The 24631-nt window shown below is 30.2% G+C and overlaps 3 protein-coding genes across 5 annotated transcripts; all 3 read left to right on the forward strand.

Annotated features, from left to right (window-relative positions):
• Positions 1-8152: 8152 nt before the first annotated feature.
• On the forward strand, positions 8153-9612 carry LOC114391044 (transcription factor TT2-like). The gene is made up of 3 exons (XM_028352046.1): positions 8153-8348; positions 8519-8648; positions 9018-9612. Exons 1-3 carry the CDS (start codon positions 8216-8218, stop codon positions 9610-9612), a joined length of 858 nt encoding a protein of 285 aa, XP_028207847.1. The 5' UTR covers positions 8153-8215.
• A 2972-nt stretch (positions 9613-12584) lies between these two features.
• LOC114389382 (ubiquitin-like protein ATG12) lies at positions 12585-16044 on the forward strand. Of its 2 annotated transcripts, XM_028350045.1 has the most exons (5): positions 12585-12691; positions 12773-12831; positions 14444-14512; positions 14591-14653; positions 15525-16044. In XM_028350045.1, exons 1-5 carry the CDS (start codon positions 12658-12660, stop codon positions 15582-15584), a joined length of 285 nt encoding a protein of 94 aa, XP_028205846.1. In that variant the 5' UTR covers positions 12585-12657; the 3' UTR covers positions 15585-16044. The 2 variants fall into 2 exon arrangements, with proteins under 2 accessions (XP_028205846.1, XP_028205847.1); XM_028350046.1 differs by lacking the exon at positions 14591-14653.
• A 2649-nt stretch (positions 16045-18693) lies between these two features.
• Positions 18694-22719, forward strand: LOC114389616 (AP2-like ethylene-responsive transcription factor AIL1). 2 transcript variants are annotated; one of them, XM_028350323.1, is made up of 9 exons: positions 18699-19294; positions 19655-20210; positions 20333-20415; positions 20628-20636; positions 20844-20932; positions 21147-21220; positions 21323-21373; positions 21514-21590; positions 21851-22719. In XM_028350323.1, exons 1-9 carry the CDS (start codon positions 19099-19101, stop codon positions 22438-22440), a joined length of 1725 nt encoding a protein of 574 aa, XP_028206124.1. In that variant the 5' UTR covers positions 18699-19098; the 3' UTR covers positions 22441-22719. The 2 variants fall into 2 exon arrangements, with proteins under 2 accessions (XP_028206125.1, XP_028206124.1); XM_028350324.1 differs by lacking the exon at positions 20628-20636 and having other exon boundaries at positions 18694-19294.
• Positions 22720-24631: the final 1912 nt, after the last annotated feature.

Here is a 24631-nt window from a genome sequence, read left to right on the forward strand (position 1 = left end):
TTCTTTCATTTTCTTAATTAGTGTTTTAAGTACACTGATTAACATTTTTTTTTGTTGGCATATAGGATGTGCCTGTGTGTACTAAATGTCACAAATTAAATACTATCAGCTATGAGGTCAGAATTTTACCCTCCATTTCACCCAATACGTCGCTACCAAAGTAATTTTCTAAACCGATGATTGCTGTCATGGATCAGCTTTGTAACAATCTACGTGAAAGCAAATTTATCCAAAAGAGAGAAGATAGTTTTAATGCTCTATGGTTATTAATTAAAAAATTGTCCCTACCACTGGCTATGAAATTAATTAGTGCTTTTGTTCTGTAATGCCATACGAGGGTTTACTTTCCAATCCATCAATTCTACGTGCCTTCGGAATTCAATTCCATTTGCATAAAAATCTCACACAATAAGGAAACATTTCAGTCTCTCGTAGTTACTCTTTCACCAACCAATTGTAAGTTGAATAGAGACCTTTAGGCTGGAGTATTTAATATTAATCCATATTTTTAAGAACCCATTAGTTTGTAAAAGTAATCTATAAAAAGTTTAATCACCATGTATAGTTAGTGTAAAACTTAAACATCTTTGTGTTATATCATATCATGGAGCCCCCTTGCTCTGCACAGGCTGCATCAGGTTTCTTTTGTTAATCGAACGGTTTGAACCCCCATCAAGTTTAATGTAACAGAAATATAAGGTTGGTTGAATGATTAAAAAAAAGTAAAATAAAAAAAGATGGTGGATTCAACGTATTCTATTAAAAAAAAACAAATAAATTAATAAATAATATTTATCAATAAAAAAAGTATTTTGATATTTCTATACATTTTATTTGGGGGATTTGTTGTGGAGATGGTGAGTTTGTTGAAATTAGTATTTGGTTTGGGCTTTCATGAACTAGGCTAGCTATTTATGAGTTGCACTGCTGCGGGCCTAAACATTTAGACATTTAGTAAACAGAAAAAGTATTGCAAATGTTGAAAATAAAAGAGAAAAGAAAATAACAAGATGTAAATAGGAATACTATGAACCGGAAACATGAAGGGTTAAAATATATATAAAAATATGGAAACAACAATGGAAGAATATCGTAACTTATTTGAATTTTATATTTTTACTTTTGCTTTATTTTGAAAAAGAGGTTTAATCCAAATATATATGACGCATTGTTAATTTTGTATTTGGTTACCTTTGTTATTCCTAATAACCATTTTATCCTACATTTTAAGGAAGTATTCAACCTTTTGTTTTGAAATTTTCTTCTGGTTTTTACCTAAGTCACTTACATGCCTTGGGCTCTCTTTATTAACCTCAAATCACTGCCCTTAATAAAGGTTGTTGACTCCACTCGTCAATAATAACTTCTGAATTGAATATACAAGGAGGTGCTATTGGCACCCTACACATTGTTATCATTTGTAATGATGAAAATGCTTCAAATAATGGAAACTTATTTCCTATGAGGAAGAAATACAACGAAAATAATTTTTCATTGTGTTTTTTTTAAAATAATTAATACAATGGATATTTGTTCAAAAAAATCAAAATGACACAACAAAAGAACAACAAAAACTTATTTTATTAAATTGGCTAACAGGTCCAATAGACTTCAACTTTATGGCGCTAACAAATGAGTTGATTTGATTCAAATAATTAATTCAAAATCTTTATTTATAAAATATGAATAAATCAATTTAAAAAATATGAATCTGAGAACAAAACAAGCATAAATTAAGATCTCATTTGGATACCTTTTTTTTTCATAAGCACTTGCAAGAAAAGAAAGTAAAAAATATATTAAAATAAGTTTTTCTCATAATTTAAAATTAACTTGTACATACGCTAAGTTAGATTTTGAAAAACTATAATGAAAGTATTTTTGTAAATTAATTAACTTATCAGTTAAGTTCATCAAATAAACTCAAACTAATATTGTATTTTTAGCCTTTACACAGAAATTAAGCATAATATAATTATGATCTTTCTCAAAAGTTAGTATCACAGAGATTTTGGCGACGATATGAAAAGCAGAATTTCAGTGTCACCTTGTTCTCTCTGAACATAACAGACATATATATGGATGCTGCGGTATGGTAGCAGCAGTCGCCTTGCACAGTTGCACTTGTAGCTTAGAATTGGTGTTACTGTTAAGTATTAGTAACCCTTTAATTTCTCTGCACACAATTTTAACGTGCCCAAATATGAAAATTAAGCTGTTTGTGATTCTTTCTCTCTTTGAACAAAGATTTTGTAGTTTGATCGGTCTTTAATTTTTAGTTCTTTCTTAATTTGTAGTACTTCATCCATTAATGCACCACGTACGTACATGCACCAGAAGAATGTCGGAAATGCATGCAATCATTATATTCATGGCATAACAATTTGATTTTGAGTGTAGATAATTAAAAAGAAAACAGATGCGAATTAAGAAAAAAAGACAGAGAGAAATTGTATAAAAATAAGATAGAAATGAGATAAATGAAAAAAAAGTAAATTATTGTAACCATCAACATCTTCATTTCTCTTTATTTTTCTTCTTAATGCATCAGATCATTAATTATATCAATTATAATGATTTTTCTTCTTTTCTCATCTTTCTCTAGGCCTAGATACTCAAGGCATATGCAACAAAAAAATGTAGTATGATTAAAAAAAATGTATATAATGGAGTGTATGAATACACTACTGCCTCAAATCCTAGCTGCAATGCTATATTATTTAATCAAGAAGAGGATAGCATAATGAAGGAAATGCATGGAAAGTTCAGTTTACTGGAAGTACTGCAGCCATGAGCAGAGAATAATAATTCATCTTACTGTATTACACTCGTATACTCAGAATTACAAGCACCAGATCTACTCTGAATAAAATGATTATATATTTAAAGATATACATATACTGGATTTCACACCACTTAATTTTAGTTTTAATTTTTTATTAAAAAATTATTTGGTAATTAATTTCTTATTCAAAATTTATTAAATTTTGATTTCTTTTTTTATAAAAAAAAGCGTTTAAGAAAAACCAGAAACAACTGAAAGTTTTTTTTTAATCATTTTATTATTCTATTCTATGGCCCTAACTCAAATCTATGAGTCGTTTAGAATTATACTGCAATATATGTGGTGAGACATGAGTTAGTATGTGTGTTTGTTTAAAACTATATACGTATTATCCATATTGAATGTACATATGTAGACATTTTTTTGGTTCCAACTATATGTAGACATTGATCTCACAATTTGCTTTACCCTTAAATGTCATCATAGAAAGTTTTTGTTTCAGTTGCATGTTCACTTTTCAGATTTCTGCATGCATGGCTTTTGAGAAGTGGCTAATGTAGTATTGATTATATTTTGTCTCGTGACAAAAACCTTTTGACCATCCAATACTGAGGCGCGTGTTAATTGGAGACCATGAAAATTGAAATCTACGTAAGTATAATAATATTAATGTAAGCAAAGGACGGAATAACTGCAAAATGGTGCAGAAAAACCCATGTGTTTCGTGAAGAACTTTGTCGTACATGCAATCTATCTATGCGCGCCCGGTTCTAAACTCTATGATTGTTGTTCTGTCCTTCTCTCTTTCCTTTTCCTCTTTTTCATTATATTTTCTGGTTACCTGAATCCTGTAACGGGTTGATTCCTGATGACGATGATGAAACATCCACTTCATAATATATATCACAATCATATTATTTTATTTTAGTAAAAATAAAAATCTAAAGAAGGAGGGATTGAGTTTAAACATGAGGAAGTGAAGCAGAAGAAGGTGACAAAAAAAATGAAGGGATTGAGTGGAGCGAAAAATGAGTAACCAAAGAAAATAATGGAAATGCATTGTAGTCCCTTAATCAAAGAAACAGTTAAGAGACTGAAAATAAATAAATAAAAATTAAAAAAGTGATTATGATTAATTACGACTAAATTAATGATAGGTTGGCTACTAAAAAATTGATCTAGCCCTAAAAGAAAAATAAATAGTGGTTATGAATATTTAGTGTGAGACTCGAAGTGACATAGTCAATGTAAACCTGCTCCTATGGTGGGGGTATTTTTTTATCTCCTGGTTCCCCAATTCCTTGTGAGGACCTCATTTTACATTAAAAAAATATCAAAAATTATAAAAAAAAAATATTTTTTTTTTGTTTTATCTCAATTTTTTAACAATAACAAATTTAAGGTTTAATTCTAAGTTTAAAACATGAATAAAAATACTAAAATAAATCAATAATAATAGTAATAAAATCACACAAGCATCCAAGAAATATTCAAGTACACATTAATATTACAATATTATACAATAAAAATAATAAAACTAGCATAACATTACAAGTCTTCATACAATAAATTAACGTCATCATACTAAATCAAGTTTTCATACTTCCATTTAAGTGCAATGAAACATCTTCAACATCAATCCTACACAATGAAACATGTAAATATGTGTTTAGAAAATATAAAAAAGTCATGAATTAATATAATAAAATTTTCATACCGTTGACGTTGTTGTATCTTCATCGTCAACTATTGAGCAAAATTCCATCTTTGATTTCAAGGAACCTAATGACACAATTATACAATCATTAAAATAAATTAATTGCTTAGAAGAAAAATTTACAAGTAACATTAAATTTATTGCTTTCAATCTCATTACGCAACCAATCTTGAGAGCAAATCAATGCCTCAATAATGTCTTCATTTAATTTGCTACGATGTGGAGTCAGAAATTGTTCACCAATGCTAAATGCAGACGAAGCAACCGTTGAGATAAGAATAACTAGAAAGTCTTTAGCAATCCTTTGCAAAGTTGGATACTTGACTCTAATGCTTTTCCAATATCCCAAAATGTCAAAGTTACTAATATTTGATTGATTAAACAATACAGGCTCCTCCAAGTATAAATCCAATTCAGATTTAACACAATCACCAGAAGAAGTTTCTTGAACATATTTTAAAAAGTCAGAACTCCTATCAACCTTTCCACCATTATTATCCAAACCAGACATTATTGAAGATGAAGTGAAAATAGAAGTAGTCCTCTTTTCCCTAGATTGATATTCAGAAACCAAATCTTCTAATAATTTTGTCACCTTATTCAATTGATTTGTGCTTTCACTTCCATACATGAGAGGGAAAAAATAATTTAGCAACTTCATTTTCAACCTAGGGTCCAAAATAACCCCTATTGCCATCACCCCATTGATCATGCCTTAATACTTCTCAAACTTGGGAATCATACTGTCAGCCATACCTTGAATGGTGCTATTAGAAGAAAAAATCCATTCATTCAAAGCCAATCAAATTTCACGTACTTTTGGAAAATAAACATTTGAAGTTGGATATGGTGTACCCAAAAATAACTTAATAACTTTATAAAAGATTTCCAACTTCTCACAAATTTCAGTTGCCATTTTCCAATCATCATCACTTGGCAATGACTTATATTGAAACTCTCGTTGAGTCAAACGCTTGAAAACTTCAAGATATATGACAATGCAGAAACAAACATTAAATAAGTTGAATTCCATCTAGTTCTACAATCCATCCTAAGTTTTTTTGAATAAGGAATTTCCAATTGTTCACAAGCCTCATGTAAAATTGTAAATGCACAAAGCTGCACAATCCATTCTAAGTTTCTGCTTCTTCCACCGGATTTCTTTGTGCGTCATTAGCAACTTGTTGTGTTTCTAATGAAGCAATACTATTAACAGATGGATCAATAGGCGTACCCATTTTCTTTACAACAAACAAGTAACAAAATTTACAAATATGAGTCATTTAAAATTGTAAATGCACAAATTTGACTCTTATTGCTAAATTACAAATTTTAAACTCAATGAATTAGCTAAACCAAAACATCACAATAAGCTAGCAGCAGAACAAAGAATTGAAAATACAACAAAAATAAATAAATAAATAAATAAATAAAACAGAGGAAGAACATAAAACAGAAGAAGAACAACTCGAAGTTGTGAAACCCAGAAATGCACGGTGCGACTCGAAGAAGAAAAAGGTGCAACAAAGGCTTCCATGAGTTCACGGCTGAAACGAACAGTGAAGAAGCGAAGAAGTGAAAAGGGTGAAGACAGTGTGAAACGGTGAAACGAACGGTGAAGAAGTGAAAAAAGAACAAAGATGAAACAGTGAAAAAGGAACAAAGGTGAAGAAGAAAATCAAGGAACGAAGTCTGAATGTTTGATGCGACGTTTTAGGGTTTGAGTAATGTTTGTGTCTTTGTGACTTGTGAGATATTACTTATATATATATATATATATATATATATATATATATATATATATATATATATATATATATATATATATATATATATATATATATATATATATATATATTATAAGTTATAAAGGTATATAAGTAAAATTTATTTACGCGACCATACAAGAACCCTGCGCGGCGGGAAGCATAGTCCTGTCCCCAAATTAGTTGCGGGCAGTTTTTCATCCTCATTCCCGTCCCCACGGGAAATTTTACTCCGACCGTAGGGCCCCGAATGGGACAGTCTCTGCGGGAATCCTTAAGTTGTGGAGAGAATTGTCTACCTAGCCTTGGCTTAACCAACCACAAACTGAAGCTAAATGACTAAATTGTTTTTATTTTTACAAATTAAAATCAGCGAGCCCGACACTAATTAAGTTGATGCTAAATTATTTTGTGTTATTATTATTTTATTGATTTTTCACTTTGTGCCATTTATTAACTGATGCTATTTTTTATTTGTCTGCTTAATCAAATCTCAAATAGTAGATTAACAAGCTGTAATATTTCATTCAATGGTGGTAGAGTTATCAAGTTGTTGCAATTAAATTTATCTTTTATTAAATCAATTTTAAAAGTATTTACAAAATGATTCAAAGACTATACTATGCAAATATGTAAATAAGTCTAAAAAAACAAGATAAGTAATATATATATATATATATATATATATATATATATATATATATATATATTAAAGAATATCATAAAACTTTAAATACGTAACAAACTACTATGATTAATTGATTGCTTTGGTATACTGAGTTCAACATATTCACCAGTTCTGAATTCAGTCGCACGATACAACTTTTAGAAATAATTTTTCACTAAAATAATTCAAACCTTACATTTATTGTTAAACTTAAATCATATAGTTAGTGATTGATCAAACATTTTCCAACTCCTCTGTTAAAGAAAGAAATAAAATATATTATACTGTAATTGGATTTTATAATAAAAAAAACTCTATATTTCAAGTTTTCCTTCAATTTTTTTATAAGCAATTGTTCAAAATCAGTGGCCTATATAACTTAGCATAAGGTGTCCCAAAAAGTCAGCCAGAATAATGGAGAGATACAATTTAAGCTTTTGTTGATTAATTTTTTTTTATTCTTATGATTTTTTTATGCTATATAAAGTCTATTTCTTTTTAAGATAAAAGAAACAACAAGAAAAAATAAACTAAATCAAACGCTACCTTACTTTTAAATGACTCAAATACTTAAGGCCCAACCCTTTATGTAGAGAAAGAAAAGGTGAAAGATTGTAATTTAATTTCTAACGTGGGACTTAATTAGCAAAGTATACTCCATGTTCAGGAGGAGTCTAACATGGGTATAGAATTGATATATATCCAATGAACCGAAAAACTGAGGCTTTTTCTTTATTTTTAACATTTTTATTCTTTTTTTTAAAAAAAAATTCTCTTACAACCCAAACAAAATTAAGGTTTTACAAATTTAATCTCACTTTTACTTGCAAATATTCAGATACTTGATATCCAACAAACTTTCAGGAAAGTTAGATAGAAAGTAGCTACAAGTGATGTCTATGAATGGCAGATGCGTGTATTTACTTATGATTTTTCATTTATTTTATATCTAATTAATCTCTACTATCACTAAAACATTGGCAAAACTATATGTGGCCCCCTATGACGCATACTGATTTGAAACCTAAAAGCTAGTTTTTATTCATTGGAAATACTTTTTAAGTTTTAAGGAACAAATTATTGGTGGTGGAGACCCAGACACCTAGGTTTCCTTTTGGGTCTTCCCTAATAAGAAAAATGTATTTACGCATATTATATATAGAGCATATATACGTGATTATGCACCCCCAGCTGCCAACATCATAGTATCTTTCTCTCACTCGTGATCACACTTACATAATTTGTAACCACTTATACTTGCACGTGCCACGCACAAAGAGATGGGTAGAAGTCGTTGTTGTTCCAAGGAAGGGTTGAACAAAGGAGCATGGACAGCTCTGGAAGATAGAATTTTGACAGAATACATTAACATTCATGGCGAAGGAAAATGGAGGCACTTGCCCAAAAGAGCAGGTGATGAAAATAATATATGCATGCATATCCATATCCACTTGCACAGTTTCATATTATATACCTTACTTTATTCTGCTGGAATAACTTGAAAAGTTTAATTAATTAAATTTTCAACTTATATATATTTATATATCTTTTTTTTCTCTGATATATATAAAGTTTCTATGCAGGTCTTAAGAGATGTGGGAAAAGTTGCAGGCTAAGATGGTTGAATTATCTGAGACCTGGCATTAAAAGAGGCAACATTACTAATGATGAAGAGGAGCTTATAATTAGGCTTCACAATCTTCTTGGAAACAGGTATAACAAAATATTTATATTTCTGTTATTTTTTTACATTGGAGATATATATTTCCTGTATTATTTATAGTTATTTTTATATTTTTTTATCAGCAAAATACTGTATTATTATAATAAATTTTAAAATATTTTCTTACATTTCATTTTTTTTTTCTTTATGTCTAGATCTTTCTCTCCCTCGCATTATTAATTTATTTTATCTCATGTTTTTGTCTCCCCTTTTTCATCTCTTTCCCAATTATATATAAAAAAAAAACATGAAGATAGGAATAGAATTTATGTTATTTATATTGTATTAATTATTTTGAAAATGGATACCAAACTGTTATAGGTATCATAGTTCAACAAAAGTTTGTGTATGAATTTTAGGTGGTCTTTGATTGCTGGACGGCTTCCAGGACGAACAGACAATGAAATCAAGAATTATTGGAACACCAACATTGGGAGGAAACTTCAAAATGGTGGTGCAGGAACCACTTTAAACACACTTCAACAAGAAGATCAAAACGTTAAAGAACAAGAGTGGCACTATGATAAGGGTTCGTGTCTTGTTCAGACAAAAGCAACAAGGTGGACTAAGGTCACAGTCACCAATGAAATTAGTCAACCCAATGAAGGGATTACAATTAAGAGCAATGTTGGTGATAACAAAATGAAGGGTTTTCTAGTGTCTCCATCTAAAGAGAGTAACAATGATTCAGTGTTGTTGGATTTCATGGCAGATTTTGAGATGGATGGAAACTTCTTCTCGGAGCTCCTTAAGATGGATTTGCCCGAATCATCTTGTAAGGAAAATAAGATACTCGGAGATAATGGTAACCCTAGCACGGTTGATAAAGTCTATTTATCTCCAAAATCATCCTGTGATACCGCCCACTTCCCTTGGGGTGATTCATTCTATGATACAAATTTTGATTTTCTACCAGTGACAATTTTTATGGAGTCCGGATTTGATTGGCTCTGAAGCAATAAAAAAAAAGTAAGAAAACTATATGGATCGGACTAAGTTGAGTGTGTGTTTGGATTACTTCATATTTTTTTAAAGAAAATGTTTTTGGGTGAAAATTAAAGGTTTCTTTTGATTGTAAAATAGACTAATGTTGCATAATAATTATTTCTTATCATTACCATTATATGATGAAACTCAGGCAGCTTCTCGATCAAGTTACATCTCTTTGAATAAAACTTGATCTAGTTTCAATTCATATATCATTTCTGAAATGAATAGTTTCTGCTTTGTGGAGTTAATAACACAAGTTTATTTGGCTTTTGTCCCTTCCTTTCGTTCTCTGGGTATTGGAATCCGCTAACTTATGTAGGATGATGAGCGTGGAGAACAAAAGGTGATGTATTAATAAATTGGATAAGAATTATTTTCGTTATAAAAATAAATTGGCTTTTGATTAGAATAAAAAGGAATATATAGTAATGTCATCGTCCATTGATTTGTCGTTTGGAAAAGATATTCCTTTCTTGCTAATTATCAAGCTGATCAACAAAGGGATTACGATACAAAGGTTTTTATATGAAGGACAATAGTTGTGGTCTCTTTATTAAAAAAATTATTAGCAAAGAAATAATAATTTATTATTGAAAATGTGTACGAAAGTACTAAAAAGATACATGCATTATCGTGACATGAAAGATGCATCCACTGGCACGAACAAAACTCTAAGTCTATGCCACCATTGGTATCAACCTCGTACGTGATCCCTATAATTTACTAAGAATGTACTACAACAAAAAGTTAAACAGCAAGAGAACAAAGTAAATTCACAACAGCTAGAATAACCAAATATAATGTAGCTTGATGCCTAAATTAATAATCTAACTAGTTGAACGTGATATATAGTTACCAAATTTCATCTACACTAGTGTGTACAAACACATGCAGCCTGCACTTACTTCATTCACGAAATAATTCTCCTGCTTTCCCACTCAAGAAACATTCCATTATTCCACACATGAATGATTCCACCAAGCGTGGCCAATCTGTAACTGTTATTGATGATTTTTTTTTTTTTCATTTTTGTCCAGAATCACTCATCTTGTGAATCTTTGACACAATGCTATTCCACCAATGTGAATCTTTAGATACTACAAATCATCTCTAACTCTAAGGCTTGATGTTAACAAAAGCGTATTTTTTAAGCTATTTTTTTTTTTTTAAATAAAATCTTTGTTAATGTACATTTTTAGACTACAAGTTATAGAGTTCAAATAAAATTATTAAACAAAAATATTAATATTTTAAAATATAAAAATGATCATATTTCTCCTTAAAATAATTATAACTATTTAACTAAATATTTAATAACTATTATATTTTTTTATAAATGGTATACATTAATATATTTTTTTTTCAAAAAAAGTGACAACACCAAGCTTTAACACAAAATAAACATTTCGTCATTCAACAAAAAAATAATTTAAATAATTTCATTTATATTTTTGTCATATAAAAATTATATTTAAGTAACTTGATTAAATGAAAAGCAATGGATAATAATCTTTTACTTTAGTTAACCTACTTGATTCACTGACTTTATCTATTCGATTCACATTCATTTGCCTTCGCCTCTAATGTTAAGATAACATTCTTTCCTCTAACGTTAAGATAATGTTATAAGTTATGACTAAAATGTCTTGTCTGCCTTGATAGATTTAAATACACTATTCTCTTTTCTTAATTTAGGACATAGAATTTTTTCCTTTAATAAATGATAACACACCACAATTTCCCAACAATTTTATTTTTCTATGAAAAATATAATATTCTATATATTTGTGAGGAGGAAACTAATATATTTGTGCATTTTTTTAAAATATATTATACTGAATTGAGTAAATTCTTTGTTTTCAAAATATGTTTTTTATCATAAATTCTTTTACTGTTTAACGTCATTTTTAATCATTTCATATGCTACTATTACTAACAACATATTTTATTAGAAGTCCCAAAGAGTTAATTTACTTTTTTACTCCTTACAAAGAGTTCAAAGGAATGTTAGTGCATAGACATGAAGCAATATTTTAATTCTTTTTATTTATTTATAGAAACTATAAGTATATTTTACGAAAAACTATCCTACTCCAGTCAGTTTATTATTGGTAACAAAAAAAACTCTAAATATTTTAAAAGTTTATACTTAATTCAAATTCGAGAGTATTGATTAGTTTGAACAATTTTATGTCAATTTAATCCACAAGCTTAATATGAAAATCCTATTTTTTATACTAGTTAATCTTTTTTTTAATTTTCATCTTATAAAAATTATTATTTAGTTTTAATCATTTAATCCTTAGAAAAATTCATTTTTAAGAGTAAATAATTAATAAATTAATAATATAAAATATTTTTACTCATCAACTATTTAAAAATATTTGTGGTATAAGGTAAATTTGTTAATGTTTATAATAACTATCTTTAAAGATATTACTAACATGATTATGATTTTGATTTTGTTGGTGTCTAGAAATCTTCTTTGTATATAAATTATAATAATTATATTAAAGGAAAATATTTTTAAGAGTTATTATATTAATAATATTTCCTTAAACCAGAGTATTTATAAGAGTTTTATGAATCCCACCGATAGACTTCTATAATCCTATATATCGGGCATTAAATTTAATTTTTGTTATTTATTTCAAATTACTTAAAAATTTTAATTAGATTTTACAACTAGCTTAAAATAATTTGACTATCTCAAACTATTTTCCTATTTATTCTTATATGTATATTTGATTTATGTTGATTGTTTATCTTTTGCAATCTATCATTTTTATTTTCATTTCTGAATTGGATTTCATCAAATAATTTTGTATTATAATATAATTATTTATATTAAATTCTTTTATTATATATAAAACTTTAAATATTCTTGTATTAAAATATAAAAACATATTTAAATTTACTATTTACTAATAATAAGAGAAAAATTTGCGACGATCGAGCAAGGTGGAGAAACAGGGATTATTATTATTGTAGAGCTGAGAACTGAGGACAATGTCTGCTGAATCGCCAAGTTCTGCTCGTAAAGGTACTTTGATCCTTCGTCAATCGTCTCAAACTTTTCTTTTCTTTTCATTTTCTGAATTGGGTTTTTGGTCTTTTGTTGCAGTGGTTGTTCATCTCAGAGCCACCGGCGATGCTCCTATTCTCAAGCAATCCAAATTCAAGGTATCCCCTTTCGACCTTCCTCTTTAATGCCCATCTTTTATTTCTTCAAATTTCTCATCAAAATTGTTAATTTAACGATCCCCCTTTACTTGCGTTCCTTTTTTTAAAATTCTTCTGGTGTCAGTTATACTTTATTTGTTGCAAATACAAGTTTGTGGGTGAGAGAGATGGTGCTTAAATCTGAATTGATGATGGAGATGTTATTTCGCCTGGATTATGTATGGTTTTCAATTATGTGGGTATTCGAATTTTCATAATTGGTTAGATTAACCTAAATTGATATTTAAATCTTGAAGTGTATATATAAGACCTTCTATTTGAGCCTTCATTTAACTAAATAATGTAGAATTAACTGAAAAATTTGTGGTTTAGGTGAACTGATAACTGGGATAAATCTTATTTATTTTTCTTTTCCAGCCTAAGTATAACTGAATGGTATTATGATTTGGTTTGATTTGAAGATCCCAATTTGTGGCACTTTTGAGGTCAAGAGGCTGTAAATATCATTTTTTGAGGACTGCAGATGATGACTGCCCAGTTCAGTGAAGTGAATTGAGACTATGTGCGTGTTTGGATACAAGCCATAAGCTCTTTTGAGAGCTTCTCTACTGGAAATATAGAGTATAATACTACTTATTGATTGCCTAAAATTAGGGGGATGGGTGTGTGTTCTTGGATCTTGGCTTGCAATTGCTTGAATTGGTTTGCTCTGGTGACACAAGGATTCGTGCCTTAGTTCATAGTGGTTGGTTAGGATGTAACTCATGTAAGGGAAAACAGGATGTTTGAAGGGCATGATAGTCATTGTGAGGAAAATACTAGATGTAACTTATTTTGAAGTGTACAAAATAATGTCGTTGTTTCATATTTCTGCATCAATATTGTTGCTTATAAATATTTCTTACTTTCTCTTGTTTTGTTTCATTGTTTGTTATTTCAAATCCTATTTTGTTTTTTTTTCCTGTACCTTCGACATTAGGAGTGATGTAAAACAGTATTCAGGGGAACTTCCTCAAACACTGGCTAGCCATTGCTGAATTTCACTATATATATAGTTCAGTAATTCAGGTTTTAGTTGAGTTAAACCATGCTAATTTGTTATTACTACAAGCGACAACCAAGTTTTATCTCACTAGATGGGACTCTACATGGATGAATAGTTTCCATTGGAATTTATCAAAAAACAAGTTTTCCATCAAACTATCTAGAGCTTTAGATCTTTTTATATAGTTTCTCCTAGTTTTCGTAGGTCTTCCTCTGTCCGTTTAAACTGGACTCCCTTTCATTTGATATGTACAGTACTATGTTATTCTCTCTATAATAGAGATTACACCAATTTTTGTGTTGATAGTGGAGAAAGAAGATTGCAAACATTTTTTTTCTTTTATGGCTTTTATGTTCTTGTTGCTGATATATGAATATATACACATTTTCTTGCATATGAAAAATGCAGGTTTGAGGAGCATCCCATTAAACTCAAAAAGTTCTAAACTCATTTCTGAAAGTCATTATTTTCAGTAATCCTTGCAAAAAATTATTGAGCCTAATTTTATTAAAAATATTATTTGCCCCAAAGTAAAGATGAATTCTATATATATATTTGATATTCCAGATAGCAGGAACTGATAAATTCGCTAAAGTGATAGACTTTCTTCGCCGACAGCTCCACAGGGAAACATTGGTAAACTGTCACTGTATTCTATCCCATCTATTTCTCTGAAGGTCCTGCCTACTCAATTTTACTTTCCTAATTTTGCAGTTTGTATACATCAATAGTGCTTTTTCACCAAACCCTGATGAATTGGTCATTGATTTGTTTAATGTAAGAAATCAGCTGATCCCTTTTTTCCACTAATATTTATGTCTTCATTGAATGTAGATGATGCATATTTTTTATTCTGGTGCTGCAGTAATAAATATTTCTTGCAACTATCAATTTATAATATTTATCATCTTTGTTCAGTTGTTGTGGAAAAACAGTTGAGGAGTTTTTTAGCTTTATGCCTGACTGTATGTGCTTCTGACAAAAGTAAATAGTTAGTGTTAAAATATGATCAGTATTTGTTAAAAGTTGTTTTAACATTTCTGTAGGTACCTGTTTTTGATTTGTAAAATAGATAAAAAGGCATTTTCAGCTCTCAATAAGTTATGTTTTAACCTGTAAAAGGGGATGAAAGTTAGGATCATGGTATAATGCTGAATGTCAAATCCAATATCCATTTCCATTTCTTTCCATTTTCTTTTCTCATTTTCAAATCATTCCTTATCATACTTGATGAAGTAAGAGGCAGAATGACATTAAAACCACATTCCCTAATTCTTGTCAAGTGAATACAGATGAATTAATAGCCTGCACAATCAAAGAAAAATGAGAGAAAGAAAACAGTTTTTGAATTGCTTCTGTTGACATGTTTTTCTTGTCATGTATAAATATGCAAGTGTGATGAAAGAAAAAAAAGCCTAACATTTCTTTCTGTGAGTGAATATTGTGCTTTTGCTAGGCCATGCCATCCTTTTTCCATAAGAATATTGTATCTTAGCTGTAACATTCTATTTTACAAGTGTTTAGAAAAAATATTAGAGTATTATGGCAGTCAATATTCTAATTGTTATATAGATTGTTTTGGTATCTCTTTAGATAATTTACTTATTAAGTTATTTCCTTTCTCTTGCGGCCCTCTTATTTTTTTCAGAATTTTGGTTTTGATGGCAAACTGGTGGTCAACTACGCTTGTTCTATGGCATGGGGCTAACCCTGAATGATGGCTGCAGGTTACAAAAGCTCCATATTGTGAATACATTGTTTCCTTTCAGAAATTCGGGACTTGCATATAATCACAGTACACGATTTCTTTTGAACTTGAAGATTCTCACCGGATGGAAGTGCGGTAAGACATTTAAAGCAAACTGGAGTCACCCGTTTGGGTGTGTTCGTGTGATAGTTATGGATGATTATGGTTTGTGCTGCTTGTTAAAATGCTAATCCTTCAGTAATTCATCATGACATTTTTAAAAATATATTTTGCTGCCAATACACAAACTCATAGTCAACGGATTGGAGGCACAAAAAAAGTTTAAAGGATGAACATATTTTCAAACTTGCACCTTGGATTCTTTTTTTTTTTGTCTGTAGGAATCGAAGACATGTACTGAGAGGTTTATAATCGCTCACGCATCATATTCAATCAATTTAGCTATACTGTCTTGGTTGGATCCCTTAAATGCATTAAACAATGGGAAAAACTTAAAATGTGTTGAGACACAGTACCTATGGTACTGTTGGTGCAATTCTTAAAACAAGATAGGGATTTTATCTCATATTATACCTGAATAAGGTTATGCATCCTTCACATAAAAAATAAAGGTTATGCATCCTTGTGTTATAGGTTTGCATGTAAGCTTGTAATCCAATCCATTACAGTACAATAATCAGAGTGACGGGCTTCACCTTGTAAATGTGTGTTGATCAAGGCCCAGGGCCCATTTTATAATAAATATATAATGAGGAATTGGAGTCATGAAGTTCTGGACCGTAACTTCTCATTTACGTCATCAATCAGTAAATCTTTCAAACTGGGAATAAGTAACTCTCATGTTATATAATTTAATTTTGTACAATTTCTATGTTATATAAGAAAAAAAATAAAAAAGAGAAAAATATGATAAAATAAATTAAGTGACGAAGAAAAATTAAAGAAATTTGTCATTCAAAATTATATGAATAATATAAGTATACAACACTTATTTATTTTTGTAATACTTTTTTTAGTGCACCAGTTTAAAGTTAATTGTATTAGTAGCCATCTCTCTTTATTAGACAGTCAACATAAATTAGCTAGAAAACACGTATTTTAGTGTTAGTCAGATTCACTTAGTTAGAAACAAAGCAAATCAACACTTTATATTTATAATATAGTAAAAATATATATTAATTAGTTTATATTATATACATATATCTTAATAATGACTCTTCCTAGAAGAAAATAAAGAGGAAAGTTTTTTCCCTTCCATGAAATCACGACACAAAGTGACAAGAATGTTTTATTGAATTGAATTAAAGCGTGTTTGCAGAGTGTTGTTGTGTAGATGAGACGGGTGGTTATTCACCATTGTGTGCATGCATGGAGTTGCATTTATTGAATGCAGCAGAATACAACATAGAAAACTCATCTCATGCAGCAGCAGCACCTACTTGAAATTACCGAAATGTACACGGTAGAGGACAAGTTGTATTTGCTTTCATACAACTAGAAATCGGCTACGCCGGACGGGTCAAATCTGTCCAAGTAAAATGAATCTTTTACCATTAATTCAGATCAAGACCCAGTCTAAATCCTTATCATAACCTATACAATATACACACTGTGCGGTAAGAGGATTAGTAATACATTTCTTTTATTATCAGTTCAAATTTATCAAAATTATAACAATTCTGTGAACTCCATGTAATTCATTCAAATTTATAAATTTTCATATATTTTGGCTAATAAAAAATATGTTTTACTTGTCTTTTTTTCACATCTTACACTTTAAAAGAGGTATTGATATAAAACTTTTTATTCTAAGCAAATATAATCTCTTTATAATTATATCTAAAATATATAAAGAGAGAAAAAAAATTAATTCTTGAAATGAAAATTAATCTTATAATTAATTCAAATAAAAAAAGTTAAAAGATTTCTAAAAATTTTACTGAAAAATTAAAAACCCTGTGATGATTTGCATGAAGAAAGAGAAACCTTAAAGATTAAAAAAATGAAAAACATATATGTCTAGTTAGTTACCCTTATTTTACATAGAACTTGAATTGAATCAGTCTAAAATAAACATTTTTAACATAAAAAATTCAAAATTATATTTTAAAATTAAATAATAAATTTAACTACTACTGATAACATGAATTAATTGATATAAAAGGATTTTAATTTAAAAATTAATTTCAAATTCGATATGTGAATATATGATTATCTTAAATATTTAAAATGAAAATTCAATCGTCTATAATAATCTTAATTAATCTGAATAAGATTATTTCATATAAAAATATCTGCGATCTCGTACCAAATTTAATAGTAATATATTTTTGGTAAAATATAATAATATGTTTAATACATAATAAAAAGTACCTCTCTCATAATGAAGATTTAAATTATGATTCAACATGTTCCTTCTAATAAATTCAATCTTGCTGGTATTTAATTTTCATAGATTGTTAATGTTAATTCTTCTATATCATTAATTACAAACATTTATTAAGTTGACAGTTGTAATTGATTATATATATATATATATATATATATATATAATATTTTTAAAGTAAAATTTAATAATATATTTAATAAATAATAAAAGTACCTCTCATAACGAAGATTTAAATACTGATTCAGTATCCCTTCTAATAAATTCACCCTTGTTGGTATTTCATTTTAATTGATTATTAATGTTAATTCTTCTATATTATTAATTACGAACATTTATTTAGTTGACGGTTCTAATTAAATATATATTATCTTTTCTATCTGTGTAATTATGATTTTGAAAAGAAATATATACACGTCTAACATGATGTCATTAGTCTTCAGTCCACGGCTGAGATCAGTTTAGTCATCAATTCCGGTTCACCATAATCCACTGTTTCACAGAACACGGTACATCATAGCTTTCTCAAATCACATCACCGATTTCTCCAGTTAAAAGAACGGTGCCACTCTCTATCTATCATCAAAACCGTGGAAATTTTGTTTTGGCATCTCCTCTCTGACTTCAATATATATTATTTTCTGGCCACCTCTGTAGAAATGGCACAGAACCCAACACTCTTTCATTAGAAAGAAAACAGACACAACAGAGCTGAGAATATAATAAGACGAGAGAACTTTGTCTAGAGTTCTCAAGTCTCTCAACCCCTTCACTCCCACCACCTCAACAAAATCACCATAAATAATAATATATTATATATAAATCAAGACACATCCTTTAGGAGAGACCCACATGATTATGACTATGATACACCTTCTTTAGAGTGGGGAAAAAAGAAATGGGATTTTTTTTTCTTTCAACGCCACCCCAAGTTCCCAGCTTTGAAGTTTGAGCTCAAGGTCCAAACATTCCAAAAACTTGCATAGAGAGATAGATACATACTACAAAGACTTCAGATTTTTGGGGGGAGAGAAAAGATCTGCGGGGGTGTAAGTTTGTGGGGATTTTTTTTTTGAGAAAAGAGGAAGCCGTTTGTGTCTGTGTGTGTTTGTGAAATAGTGTGTTAATATGAGTAACTGGTTGGGGTTCTCTCTCACTCCACACTTGAGGATTGATGAAGAATTTGAGAGAGAAAACCAAGAGCGTGGAGGAGGGTACCATCATCCTTCTCCTTCTTGTCACCCTCACTTGTCTGTTATGCCCCTTCGCTCTGATGGCTCTCTCTGTGTTGCTGACTCCTTTAGTCACTCTGCTGCATCTCAAGGTATTTTGCATGTCATACTACACCCTTCTATTTGCACCCTTGCCCTTCTAAATTGAAAAAAAAAATTGCTTATCTTTTTTAGGATAATACTTTTTGAAAAAAAAAAAACAAGTAACTATTCTTTCCTAAAAGTTTTTATGATTCTCTATCATGTTGAGTGGATTTTGTTATTGGATGGGTGGAGAGTGTTCTGTGTGTTTCTTCCAACCCTTTGCATGTTGCCCAAAGCGATTCCTTTTCTGCTCTTTCTCATGATTATTGAATAAAGATTGTTATTTTTCTGTGAAATCAGTACTTTCACTTGATTGGTTTTCTTCTTCTTTATGGATTAGCAAATGAAATTTGTGTGGCTGATTGCAGAATGGAGATATGATAGTGCAATAGGTGGAGGGAATTCCAATGAAGAAGGTCCAAAGCTTGAAGACTTTTTGGGTTGCTACTCAAACTCCCCCGCTAAGGTCTTTTGCCAAGACTCTCAGCCTGACCAAAACCAAAGCCAGAACAATGTTTCCAAAATCAATGTTAATGTGGCACCAAGCTTTTGCACCAACAATTCAGAGATTGAAACTGGGGATAATCTCACAAATCCTTCTTCCTTGCTCCATTCTTTCCATGCATATAATGATAACTCACATGCTCTTATCCCCACCAATGGCATGTACAAGTCCTGGTTGGCACAAACCCAGTTTTCTTCTGATGGAAAACCTTCAAATGAGGCTAATGGGTGCAATTTCCAATCTTTGTCCCTCACTATGAGCCCCAGTGTGCAAAATGGGGTGGGTGCAATTTCCTCTGTTCAAGTGAATGAGGATAGTAGGAAACGGGTCATGGCGAAATCTCATGCTAGAGAACCAGTTCCTCGCAAATCTATTGACACTTTTGGGCAAAGAACATCTCAATATCGTGGTGTTACAAGGTTAGGAGTAATGGATTTTAATGTTAATTTTTTTAAAAAAATCATCACATAGTTTAGTACTTTGTTTATTTTGATGAACTTTGCTTCTTTTTTTTTCTTTTGGGGTTCATGGATTTTGTTAGGCATAGATGGACTGGAAGATATGAGGCCCATTTGTGGGATAATAGTTGCAGAAAGGAAGGGCAAACAAGGAAAGGAAGGCAAGGTGAGAAAAACATGCTTTTTGGTTTCTTTTTATTTTATACTATTCTTTTTGGTTTATTGTCATTGACCAAAGGAAGACCATTTTCAAAGAACCAAAACAAGTCCTTTAACCTTTTTCCATTTTTATTCCATTTTTTACTTTCCTCTTGTTTTGAAAGAGAATATACTAACGATCTTTTTCATGCACTGGTTGGATTCTTCAAATCTACACAGTTTACCTTGGTGAGTTACACTCCTTCGCACGCATTAGTTGTCTCTCTTTACTCCTTTACCATCTTTGTAAATCTCTTTCCTTTACTATATAACACGGTTACTGGTTAGATACGCTATTTGAAGCATTGGAAAGTGTGCTTTGGCTTCTGAGGATAATTTTATCGCTTTTGGCAAATAATTAAATTTGTGTTGTATTATTATTATTATTATTATTAGGTGGTTATGATAAGGAAGAAAAAGCAGCAAAGGCTTACGACTTAGCTGCACTCAAGTATTGGGGTCCAACAACTCACATAAATTTCCCTGTAAGGTTTTCTGAAACTTGTACAGTTTTCTCCTTTGCAAAAGTCTTACCTTAGCTCTTAGTCTTGCAACAGTAGTATTAAAATAGAAACAATTGAATTGGTTTAAATTATTTAGAAAAGTCAAATATTTCCTAATGTATTTAATTTATGTGGCTCGAACTATTACATAGTAACTGTAATCACTCTACATGTCTACGGCTTCTTAAATGCTCAGTTAAGCACTTATGAGAAGGAACTTGAAGAGATGAAGCACATGACCAGGCAAGAATTTGTCGCCAATTTAAGAAGGTACGATTAAATTTTTTACATGTGATAGTAAATTCTCTCTTTCCCCCGCCATATATTTCATTCAACATAGAAGGAATTGTCCTTTTTGTTTCCCTTGGGCAGGAAGAGCAGTGGATTTTCAAGAGGGGCATCTGTGTATAGAGGTGTGACAAGGTATGGACTAAAGTGCTGTGTGCTTTATCATTAATATGATTAAAGTTTTCCATGAATTATTTTTCTGCAATTCTCAGCTTTTTAATTAAGGTGGGCAATTATTGGCTAACACTTATCTTTTTCTCCTTGTATCATTTCAGACACCATCAACATGGAAGGTGGCAGGCCCGAATAGGAAGGGTTGCAGGAAACAAGGACTTGTATCTTGGTACATTTAGTAAGTTTGTAAACCCTATCTCTCTGTTGCCTTTGTTTTAAGCTTCCATTTTCCTTTTTTAATAGTCATTAATTTATTTCCTCCTTTATTCATATAATATGATAATGTGACAAATAATTCAATAATGCCTTCTACAATATCACATATCAGTTTTCATGTGACCATGTTTTTTTTTAAAAAAAAAAATTGATTCGTTTTCCTTTCCCTTGATTTTGCATTCCATTGGTCATTCTAATTGGCTAGCCATAACAATTTTGTAGGCACACAAGAAGAAGCTGCTGAAGCATATGATATAGCAGCAATCAAGTTCAGAGGAACAAGTGCTGTGACCAACTTTGACATAAGTAGGTATGATGTGAAGAGAATCTGCTCAAGCTCCACTCTTATTGCAGGAGATCTTGCAAAACGGTCTCCTAAAGAATCACCAGCTCCGGTTCCTGCCTCTGACTTCAATTCGTGCGGTTCATCGCCGATGCCGCTGGTGTCTCAGCCACCTCCTTTGGCTATAACTGATGGTGAACATTCTGATGAGTTGTCCAACATGATGTGGAATGCCAACAACAGTGATGAGCAAGCACAGAATGAGAGTGGTGGTGCTGAATTCAACAACAATGTAACTGAATCATCATCATCACAACAGGTTTCACCAAGCAGCAACAAGGATGCTTTGAACCCTCAAAGCCCCAATGAGTTTGGAGTCAGTGGAGCAGATTATGGACATGGCTACTTCACCCTTGATGGACCAAAATATGATGATGGGAACAATGAAAATGACCACATGAGCACCAACAGGCTTGGAAATTTGGGATTGGTTAATCAAGTTCCCATGTTTGCTTTGTGGAATGAATGAAGGGAATGTTATGTTGATGAGTTGAGATTACAAAAAACATTAGCTTAGGAAAAAAAACTAAGATCAGATGGCAGAATTATTGAATGATTATTATATTGTAGCTTGGTATGGTAACTTTTTATTTTATGTTGAAAGAAAGGGGATATGTCAGTAGTGCTGATTCCTTATGCTGTGTGTGTTGCTGTTGTTGGTAGGTAGGGTACGTAGGTATACTAACTTGCAAAACATTATCCACTTTGGATAACGAGAATAAAAAAGAATGGAATGCGTGAAAATCAATCATGAGATTCGTACCAAGATCTTGAAAATTACTTTCCTCCTTGGTGGGTAACTAAATATTCATGTAAAATTTTATTATATCATCATATGTCAAGTTAGCACGGGTACTTACTTTTTTCTTTGACTACTACAAGGGATATTTTGATGATGCCTGAATCTTCATAGAAAATTGGTTCAGTTTGTGATGCAAATAAAAGATGACACAATATAGTAGTGGAATGGAAGGAGATGGGGTAAAAGGAAACGGAGACATCTATGTCTTTTACCATCACGACAAACGAGAAAGACAAAGACGAAGCATTTCCCTACTTAGCATCTTCACGTTGCTTTCATGTTCTTAAGCTTAAGTACTTGAACAACCAGAAAAGAAATAAAGAGGATCCCTTATCTGGTCTCTTTCTCACATACGCTAGTCTTTTCAACTGATTTTCGTGCGTTCGTTTGCATTTGCATAAAAACAGAAGAAAAAACAGTAAAATAAAATGATATTCATATTTTTATATTTTATTTTAATTCAAAATTTTCATTTTATTTCTTTTCAATCTATTGAACTATAAGTTATCTGTTAAGATCACATAGTCTTGGATTACGTAATAAAAAAACATTATTATAAAATCATGAATAGTTTTATTTAGAATAAAAAATAGCTATTAAGAGTTAATAATAATTTATGGATTTTGTATTATATTTAAAAGTATTATATTTATCTAACTAACAAATATTTTAAAAATATTTTTTAGAATCATAAATAGGTCGAATGGATGTAGAAGCATGAAAATTACCTGTAAAGTGATTTTTAATTAATGTTTAACGTACCTTATAATTTTAGTTATTTTTAATTCAACTTCTACCATTATAACGTAGAATGAATGGGTAATATATCAGTTTCATATAAAGCATTTTTCTTGGGAAATGTATGGGTAATTTCAACTTTTCAAGTGAAATATAAATACAAATAAGATATATATAGGAAGTAAGAATTTTATCATTATTAAATAAAAGCTAGGTAAAATCGTATATCTAAAATAACGTATAATTGAAAATATTTTAAATGAAAATAATTGGGGATTTACTTTATTGGATAAGAATAAGAATAAATTAAAAAGGATAAAAGATAATGTGCTTGAAATTAAGATCAAGGCAATCGAAATAAATTGTTTGAATCAAGACATGCAATATCCAAAATAATCGGATATAGTGAGTCAAAATTCAAAATTTTAAATCCAAACCAATTAATCTAACCCAAAGCATGAGTAAGTGAGGCAAGAATCCTCTTCAACGTGTGTGGAAATCATTATAGGGTACAATTCAAATGACTTACCATACTTTTATTGAGTCTTGAATGGCTTTTAGACTTCTTCCTTTTTTTTTTTAGGGTTTTTCGACTTATTAAGCATTGGGTAGATATTCGCATTTAATTAAAATCTTTTGAACTTAAACCTCTCATTATTTGGTTCTAACCAAGTCACTTAATTAGTGTATGCATGGTTTATCTTTGCCTTCTTTACAAACCAACTTTAAACAAAGATAATGTTAAACAAAATTAATTAAAAAAGCTAGTAGGAAGCTTAAAGGTCAAAAACTAACTTATTAAATTAGAAATATTAAATGTTAGTAGGAAGTTGAAAATTTATAGATACATATCCTATAACAAATCACCAAAGACCTTAGAATTTACAACATATTTAATTATTAAGGATTAAATAAAATATTCAGATTTGTTGTTGGTTCCTCATCAAAGTGTTCTTTGACAAATGTTCAATCACTAATAATCGATTAGTTTAGGATTCTTTCTCAACCGGAGCCTCTTTATTTTTCAATGGGACTTTCGTAACTCTTCAGTTGAAAAAAATGGAAATTACTTGTGACGACTCGATATATTGAAAACCATAGCCTTTATTATAACATGTCA

Source organism: Glycine soja, chromosome 16 (genome assembly GCF_004193775.1).
Source record: "Glycine soja cultivar W05 chromosome 16, ASM419377v2, whole genome shotgun sequence".
Lineage (NCBI taxonomy): Eukaryota > Viridiplantae > Streptophyta > Magnoliopsida > Fabales > Fabaceae > Glycine > Glycine soja.